Raw genomic sequence first — 9,751 nt, forward strand, 5'->3', positions numbered from 1 at the left:
GTAGAGAGGCTGCGGGGAACGCCAGGTCCTGTGTCAGCCCTTGCGCGGGCTCAGAGGAGCGCTTTTGTGCAGTCGCTTAACGGTGCGGGCACCTGTAGCACCTCTACAAGGACCTTACTCAGCATTGCGACTCTTGGATTTCTCTCAGAAATCCTTGTAGGTAGCTAATATGTAGGCACTCATCATGCACAGTTAAGATATGTAATGAACTTTACTTGATCCTTCTCCAAACACTAATTACAAAGTTGTAATAGAAAGGACTGAGCATCTTGTAAGGTACCTTTTTATACATAGACAGTTTATATATGATACTTATTCTTGTATTCAAATTTATTACATGATGAACCCAAATCTCCTTTAGTTTTCTTAGTGCTGCTAATTATAACAAATTATCACTTTGCAGAATAAAGTTTGTAACCTTTTCAGAATTTACATAAGCATCACCATTTTACAACTGAAAAGAAAAAAAACAACAAAAAAACAAAGGCACCTTTCTGTCCAGACATGCAGAAGAATAGCAGTGATCCCTTTCCATTTATTTAGGCCCTCCAGATGAAGACTCTGAAGTCTGAGCAAATGGTTTGGAATGACTGTTGAAACACCACAGGTGCAACAGGAAATTGTGCATTTTACAAGGAACACTAACAAAATGAGGAGAAAGAGGATCATGGTTATCTTTAAAAATATATTACCTTTTGGACTGAGGTAACCTATTTCATATATCAATTATGTTTTGCTGTCTGGAGAAACTTGACAAATCTGTTATGAAAAGAGGATCTTGTTCCTGTTTGGCAAATCAAAACTGGATCTGCTGATCTAATATCATAGAATCGCAGAAGAGTTTGGGTTGGAAGGGACCTTAAAGATCATCTGGTTCCAACCCCCCTGCCATCAGCAGGGACACCTTCCACTAGACCATGTTGCTCAAAGCCTCATCCAGCCTGGCCTTAAACACTTCCAGGGAGGAGGCATCCACAGCTTCTCTGGGCAACCTGTTCCAGTGTCTAACCACCCTCACAGGAAAGAATTTCTTCCTAATGTCTAATCTAAACCTTCCCTCTTCCAGTTTAAAGATATTACCCCCCATTCTATCACTAAAAAGTCCCTCCCCATCCTTCCCGTAGCCCCTTCAGGTACTGGAAGGCTGCTATAAGGTCTCCCCAGAGCCTTCTCTTCTCAAGGCTGAACAGCCCCCTCTCTCAGCCTGTAGTAAATATGCCTGTGTAGTCTTTGTGATTTCAAAGTCCTCAAAAATCACTGTGTTGCCATGTAGATGTGACTGATGAACCAGAATACAGGATTGGAATCTGCTGATTTTAGCAAAGTCATAAGTCAGTGTAAGTCCTTTATGAATAAGTACCAGTGAAGTTATCAGCAGGGGATTCTGTATGAGTAATGTTTTCAATATTGCTACAAAACACCAAGGCAAGGCATTAATCACATGTTTTTGTGCTCATCTAAAATAACAGAATTTATTTTCCAACTAGTTACTCTTTTGACCTGTTGAGGAAAAAAGCTTGAAGCTTGGTAATTTCTTTGCTAACAACACAATCAAAAATTATCGTAAATCATCAACCACGGAAATAATCTGTACTGACAGAAAGATGCTTTGTGTGATAAAATTGCATCAAACTAGAAGTTTAAATATTCTGGCTAGAGGTAAGATACTTTGCTCCTTGCGCTGCTGGTTAAAATAAATACACTAGTAGAATTTCCATGTAGCTTAGTCTTTCCCTGTTCATGCACGTACTGTAGTTATTGGAAATCTGAGCAAAGTGTGTTGGTATATCATAATCTTTTTTTCTTTTTGTGTTCCTAAAGCCGAATTACAGATTGCTGAAGCCGTTGCTCTTGTAGATAGCCTTCAGAACTGGACAGTTATAGATAAAATAATTATTCCTACAAAAAATCCTGACAAGAAGTTTATTTTTGGCAAAGGAAACTTTCAGGTTTTGACAGGTAAGGACTGAGATTTTTCGTCACTGCATCATTCTAAATGGAAAACTTCTGCAGCTGAAATGCTTTAAGGATAGGTGTGAAAGCTGAAGAGAGAGAGAATTCTGTTTATCCATCATGCAGGTTTGCAAACAAACTTCAAATCATTTTTTAAGGTTACAAAAGCAACACAGAATAGAAATAACCCTTGCTCACTGAAAATTTGTGAGGCAACTTAATCCCTACATTTATGTGATTGACTGCCAGTGAAACTGGCAGCTGTATTGCATAGTACTAAATTAGTGCAAATACAACTGTTCTGTGAGCAAAGAATATGATGCCATTTGATATTTTATGAGCGTTCTGCTCAGTGCAGAAAATGGTTTTGTGTTCTGTATATTTTAAAAAGAGAATTGACATTTAACACTGTATTTTGCAATGGTTATCCATCTTTTAGAAAAGATTAAAAAAATGACCCATGTGACAGCTGTCTTCTTGAATGTGGAAAGAATATCTTCACTAACAAAGGTAATTAAATATAATATAAAATCATATTCTTTACATCAGTATTGTTTGGAAGCTATTGATGTGATGAGAAGTAGGGTCAGTTATGACTCGGAATTTGCAAATGGTAATATATGAAGCCACCTGGACTGAGTTTTGTTGAAAGGAAACTTAATTTCGTATTACATTTGTCCAGTTGATACATGTGTTTCCAGCTCTTGTGCATGAAATTTTCCAGCAGCCTAATAGCCATTTAGTATAGACTCCACTCCCGTGTTTGCCACTGTCTCTACTTAAAATGTTGGAAAAGTTACTCAAGGTCTTTTTCACAAAGTGGAGGTGTTAACACAGCTTTTGTTCTGAAGAATGTCAACATTTTGGATTAGCTATATGCACAAGTTCCTATAGCTATATGGATAGTGTATTTATTTTCCTGTAGTTTTGTGGGGGTGTAAATTCAGAACAAGCTTCTGTTTGAATGTGTGGTGGTTTCACATATTTAAACTTTCATCCCTAACCCTTAAAAAGAAACAGTATTTAAAATGGACGGGTCATGTTGAGAAGGGGGAGAATGCTTCCCTTTTTTCAACACTGGCAGTAAAACAACTGGTGCACGAACTACAGATTCTCTTTGAAATGCTTAGACAAACTGAAATAAATACTTTCTAGATTTTTTGCGTGTACAGCATCATGCAGGGAATAAAATGCAAGCAAACATTAATGCTTTGGTGGTAGTTTTGAATGTTTTCCCTGATTATTAAATGAACAGAGATGGTAAATATCTCTAATAGATACTTATCTCAAGCACTTCAATTTATTGATGAAATGGAAGTTGAAAATATTTCATTTCAATTTCCTAGGTTTTATTCCCTAATTTATAGTGTGAGTACTGTTAGTACTAGATTTGCTAATAAAAGAAAAAAAACTTTGCTAATTGAGATCTTAAGAGTAATTAACAGGGTTAATTGAAGAAAGTGTTTGAGAATATATGTAAAACACAAGCATTCTTGATTTTAGACATGGCAGAGAGGAACTATTGCCTATTTTAAGTGTCTTTTGCTGAATTAGAACAAGGGTGGGAGGTTTTGTTTATTTTTTGTTGGTTGGGGGTTTTTTAAGTATTTAGTAAAAAGCTGGTTATGAAATAATTTTCCTGCCTTCCTCTCTTTCTAATTTTTTTTTTTATTTCAGCAATCTTTTTTCTTTTCCTGTATTATCTTTTCCCATACCAGCATTTCATAAGTATTTTTTGCAAGGGCTATACCACAGACATTCTTGGTTCTGAGATAGCCTGTAAGAGCTGTTGTCGGAATCCATTAAAGGCAATGGAAGGATTTCTCACGGAACTTGATGGGCCTAGGCATAAAGTTCTACCTTCTAAACTCTTTTTCACCTTTCTTTGTGGTCAACCAAATTTTGCCTTTGCATGCTCCTAATTGTTACCCATGCATTGAAATGGAATCCTGAGATCCTCTGAGTTCAAGTGTCCATCAGCTGACTGTAGCTATAGTGATATATAGGAACTGATCCACTGATACTGTGAGGGACAGAAAACATTTAGGTTATTTTGTCTTACATGGCTAAAGAAAGAACTAGAAGATGCCTGGGGAGTGAAAGTCTTTGACAGATACACAGTTGTACTTCACATTTTTCGCTGTAATGCCCGGACCAAAGAAGCAAAACTTCAGATAGCATTGGCTGAAATCCCACTTCTCAGGTACCTCGAGCTGTGCGAGTCGCATACTGATATTTACATATTTTAGTGACTGGTTTTTTACAGTAACAAAAATGATAATACTGTACTGTAAAGAAAAATGAGACTGTTTCAGTGCCTGCACAGTATGCTCAATGATTGATTAGAGCATAGGAATATTTGCTTTAATGTCATTGCTTTAAGTTTCTGCAGTGCTGACAGGCAAAACCAGAAAGTGTTTAAAAGATGATAAACTTAAAAAATGTGTTTCTCATGAAAAGGTCCTGGTTCTTTCTAATGCAGAAGATGGATTGCAAGAATGTGTAGGAATTGGGTATGTGTTTCCCATATATAATATTGATGGATTTAATGAGGAAAGCTGGAAACAAGGAAGATTAAAGGCATTAATTTTGTATCTGAATTTTTCATATTTCTGCATTAGAAATATTTGTACGTGGAAGTTGATGTGAGTTATGTGGTTGTATCAGAGGCATCTTTGCCTCTCTGAAATTTCAGAATAACTATTATAATTTGCTAAGAGAGTTCCATGATTTTTCAAACCACAGTTGAAGAGCCAGGAAAATCTGGAAATTTTTTGCCAGGCTTCTCACCATGAGCAGATTTTACTGAGAGCTCTGCCATTTAATGATTTTATTTGAACTATTAGAATATCACTACTGCTTCACATTTATTAGGTATTTAGGATAGCTTGATTAAAGAAAATTGCTTCTAATTAACTGTTACTCCACTGCCAGGTCAAATCTGAAAAATGAAGTGTCTCAGCTAGATCAGCAGAGAGGTGGATCGAGATACATCATGGGCTCAGGTAAAGCCTAAATATTCTCATGAATTAGGATTTTTTTTCTCCACAGCCTTTAAACAAATTTAATTGCATCTTACTTTATTTGAAGGAGACAGGGAGGAAAAACTGTTAGTGTTCTGCATTTAATCAAGTGAACGTACAAGGATTTATTGGGAAGTAACTTAAATAATAAAGTTTTGGTCTGTACTGGCTCAGTAAGCGGCTATGGACAGAGTCTTTGCTGCCACAGAGGTTTATCATAAGTGTACATGGTTATTCTAGAGTGCTTAGCATATGTTTTAATAATTACTTCTCACTCTGACTCTATCTTAGGCAAGAATACATCGTTTTAGTTGCGTATTTATAACTTCATATGCCCTAATGCTAACTCACTTGATTTACAAATGCACATCACTTGGTTTACTGTTTCTTTTGTAGTCTGTTCTGCCAATTATTCATTTATATTTTTCAGGTGAAACATTCATGGAGACACAGAATCGTATCTTGAAAGAAAAAGAACTTAAAATTAGGAATGCCCTGGAGAAACTAAGAAGAAAAAGGTCTTTACTAAGAACTCAGCGCAGAAAACGCGAGTTTCCCATTATCTCAGTAATGGGCTATACAAATTGTGGTAAGTAACAACTCCTGAAATTGTAGCACGAAAGAGCTTACATTGTCTAATTTTCAATTAGAAACCCTAACCAGAATCTCATTGCAGAGTGAATAGGCTTCGTATTTTAATTAGTTTTTAAATTGTTTAATGAATATATGTCAATTAGGATAGAGTCAGGAAGGCAAATGATGCCTGTTGTAGTTAGATTTTTTTTCTTTTTTTCTTTTTTTTTTTCAGTCTTGAAGACATGTTTTGGAGAAATGCCTAGCACCCATTGTGCCAAAAAGATTGGTGCTGAAGACTGTACTGCTAGTGTCCCTTTGTATGAATCTTACTTGATCAGAATGAGTAGAGAAAAGTACCTGGGGTTTTGGATCACTGTGAAGGCTTGAGGCATAGGAGGAAGATTCAGGAGAGTTGGCAGTTGATCTGAGAAATGTGCTTAAGAAGCACTGTAGCTTTTCATTGATGTGTAGTGTTCCAAGATGTGTTCATAAGGGAATTTAAATAAAGCTAAAGGGTTTTTTTCTATTTTTTTTACAGCTTACAGAAGTGAATTCATGCACAAGGCATAAATAGACTTTGAAATAGACACTTTTTTCAGGTTACATTATCCTAAGACCATTTCATTTTCTTATTCAACAGCTTTATAAAAACAAACTTACCTTGCACTAATTTATTATCAGTTATATACTCAAAGATTTGGATTACACTGTGTGGTTTTTTTAAATGTCATACTTCCATATTTTTGAAAATGAAGGACTATATATATATGTATTACAATTTTGTACATATAACTGAAATACTTTAACTAGAGTATATACTGAGCACTTTAGTTTAATGACTAAATTCTGTGAAATATTCATTGAGTTACATAATTGTCTGTAGTATTATGTTCATGAGGAAACACCCAATAAGCTACATATTATTAGTGCTTCTGTTGGATTTAACAAGTAAATATTGAATTCTTTTATTTGACAACAGAAGCACTGAGGATTGTGTAAGTGTATGCTTCCTAATACTGTCATGACAGCGCTCCTCAGATAGTCCTAGAGGTGAGAGATGGTGGGTAGGTCACTTTTCAGGTCAGTTCCATCTTATGAACTCATCTTGTGAAGATCATCTTGTGTTTTCACAGTATAGCTTCCAGATTCAGTCTTTAAACCAAATTCCAATTTATAAAAGTTAAGACTGTCTTTGGATTTCCTAACATCATGTAGATAACTAATCAGAGGCGAGGTTTAAATTAGCGAAATAGACATGAAAAAATATGTTACATCCTACAATTTGCCTGAGCCTTGCAAATTAAATTTTTACTTGAAACAAGCCATAAAATCTTGTCCTTTTTTCCTTTAATTAGGAAAAACTACCTTGATAAAAGCCTTGACTGGTGAAGCAGGACTTCAACCCAGAGATCAGCTGTTTGCCACTCTCGACATTACAGCCCATGCTGGCTACCTGCCCTCGCATATGGCTGTTATTTATGTCGATACTATTGGGTTTCTGACTGATCTTCCCCATAGTCTGGTTGAGTCCTTCTCAGCTACGTTAGAAGAAGTGGCTTACTCAGTAAGTAGTTGACTATAAAAATTGAGAAATTAAATTAATTTCCTTTTAGATAATCCTCACCCCTTCAAAAAAGGGGAATTTAATTAGGATGCTCTTCTTAGTGAAGTACCTGGCTGACTATTGTAGTCTCCTAAGATAGTGAGGTAAATATCTTACCCTAAGCCAGTTTGCTGACACTTGAAATTATGCAGAATATAGAGATATAAAGAGATTTCAGAAAGGGTTTATTTGGAGTATATGTGTCCTTCTCCATGATATGTAAACCAGATAAATCATATTTTGCTGATTAAATATATGAAAACCTAAACAGTGCATCAGAATAAGTTGAGGCTAGCTTTCCTGAGAGTTAAAAATTAAGGACAGACTCTGGAATTATCTGGTTTTAACTTAAGGTTTCCTGTAGCACTAAAAGTGGGTGATTGTGATGTGATGCAGGCAGCACGTAAAAAAGCATAAATATACTTTTCCAATCATTTTCTCATTAAAGTCAGTTTCCTGTGTTACAGCAAAGTGTAAAGCTGCATATACGCAGACATTTAAACAAGAAGTCTGGCTCATGAAAGGTAATAGAATTCAGTGGTAGCTGGGTGCCAGAATGCTTCTGAGGATTAGACTCTTCACTGTGTAATAATAGGAGTTTCAAAAGCTGGTTGCAACTATCCTGTTTGTCTCTTATTCTGAAGTGTTGAACAAAAGGCAAGAAACCTACTTCTCAGTAAGTTTGAAGCAGTATCTTGAGCAAAGATGATGAAATATTTTGAATGCAAATATTTAATTTGGTTGCTTAGTTTTTATCATGGCAAACATGATAAAAACATGTGCTTGAACTGGTATCTTTTGTATAAAGCTTTTTAAGTGAAGCACCAGTAACCAGTAACTTTAAATTTTAGAGTTCACTCTTTTTCTTCTCCAGTATTTTTGAAGCCTTATTGTTAACACAGTTATTGGATCAGTTATTATTTGAAATCTGAATTCTGTAACTAGCTTGATTGACAGGGTTTGTTTCAGGGTTGTTGGAGGCAATTCATACTCACTGTGAAGTGAAAGACTAAGCTGCTACAGATTTTCTTCCATCATGGTGCAAAAAACAGTATTGACTTATTACTGTTTCAGTAGTTCGTTTTACAGTGTTAACCTGCCAGTGTAGTATCTAATGGACAGAAAAGTATCTTATCTAAATTAGCAATGCAAAAATAGTATAAAAATCTCTACAACCTGGTAAGTGCTGTGTTTCATTAAGTAACTGTCTTGTATATCGATGCCTGCTAGGATCTGATAGTTCATGTGAGGGATATTACTCATCCAGAAACCGTCCTCCAGAAAGCAACTGTTCTGTCGGTTCTGAAGAATCTTAATCTTCCCAGCCATTTACTGGACTCAATGGTAGAAGTTCATAACAAAGTGGATTTGATAGAAAGGTAAGCAGGAGATGCTAAGTGTACTTAAACATGTCTTATGTTCTAGAAGCTTTTTAATTCTTAGCCTAGAGAAGAGCTCCCACACTTCTGAATACATTTAATAGTGTTTCTCAATCTTTTACATTTGTAACTGTGGTCTTAAAAATAATTAATTGTCTTTTAATTACAAAAGAAATCACTTGAGTCACACAAGGAGTGGCCTCTGTAGGAAGGCACCAGTATAAAATAAAACAGTTAAAATTCTCTGTGCTTGGAATATTTTCACAACCTACTCTTCATAAGCAAATTTGCTGGCAATTGTTACCTTTCAGGTATAAACCCACTGAAGAAAATGCTTTAGCCATTTCTGCTCTACATGGACTTGGTTTAGATGAGCTGAAAGAAGAAATAGAGAAAAAAATTTTGGCAGCAACAGGGAAGAAGATTCTGATGGTTAATATCAACTTAGAGGGACCTCAGCTAAGGTAAATAATTTTGAGTTATAAGAAGAACTTGGAGAAATATGCAACTCTTCAGTATTGCATGTCTTAAAATTTCCAAATCGTGTCATACTGCTTTTAATCTGCATTAAGAATTACAAATTAGAATTATCAAAGTTTTCTTACCTATTGCGAAAAAATATCCCTATTAGATACCCTGGAGTCTGCTTCTGAAAGTGTCCTTCACAGAGTTCTGTGTATTAGCTCAATAAAACATACTTCCTGAAAGACCACACCGCTGGTCCTGGAGCCAGATTTGTTGATAAAAAAACACAAATCTGAAAAATTTATGAAAACACTATACCCTATATCCAAACAGCAAGTGCAGATGAAAAATTGAGTGAAACAATCTTTTTCAAGTTTTAAATTAGCTAGATCGGAACATGTTGACCTAAAACAAAGATCACATTTTATGAAGTGTGTCATACCTTTAAGATGCTAATATGCTTTTGCTTTTACAGTTGGCTCTATAAGGAAGCAACAGTTCAGGAAGTAGAAGTCATACCTGAAGATGGCACAGCCAGGGTGAAGGTGATAATCAGTAATTCTGCTTTTGGCAGATACAAAAACCGCTTTCCTAACAGCAAGATTTTTATGCCATGAAACTGCATCCTTTTCTAGGAAAAGAAACTGATCTCATTAAGAGGGTGTAAAATGAAGTTAATGACCTGCTAGTCTGGGTGTGGAAGAGTGTATTTCTTCCCAAGCTGATGTTTTTGATGCATATTAGAAATGGAC

At 35.6% G+C, this 9,751-nt stretch overlaps 1 protein-coding gene across 1 annotated transcript; it reads left to right on the forward strand.

Annotated features, from left to right (window-relative positions):
• Positions 1–1,821: 1,821 nt before the first annotated feature.
• Positions 1,822–9,751, forward strand: GTPBP6 (GTP binding protein 6; the record flags this gene model as incomplete). The annotated part of the gene is made up of 9 exons (XM_010169129.1): positions 1,822–1,959; positions 2,393–2,463; positions 4,026–4,156; positions 4,888–4,958; positions 5,407–5,565; positions 6,908–7,116; positions 8,386–8,534; positions 8,846–8,998; positions 9,475–9,751. Coding segments are annotated over 9 exons (1,223 nt in total), but the record flags the coding sequence as incomplete, so codon positions are not given.

Source organism: Antrostomus carolinensis, unplaced genomic scaffold, assembly GCF_000700745.2.
Source record: "Antrostomus carolinensis isolate BGI_N321 unplaced genomic scaffold, ASM70074v2 scaffold35795, whole genome shotgun sequence".
NCBI classification, from domain to species: domain Eukaryota; kingdom Metazoa; phylum Chordata; class Aves; order Caprimulgiformes; family Caprimulgidae; genus Antrostomus; species Antrostomus carolinensis.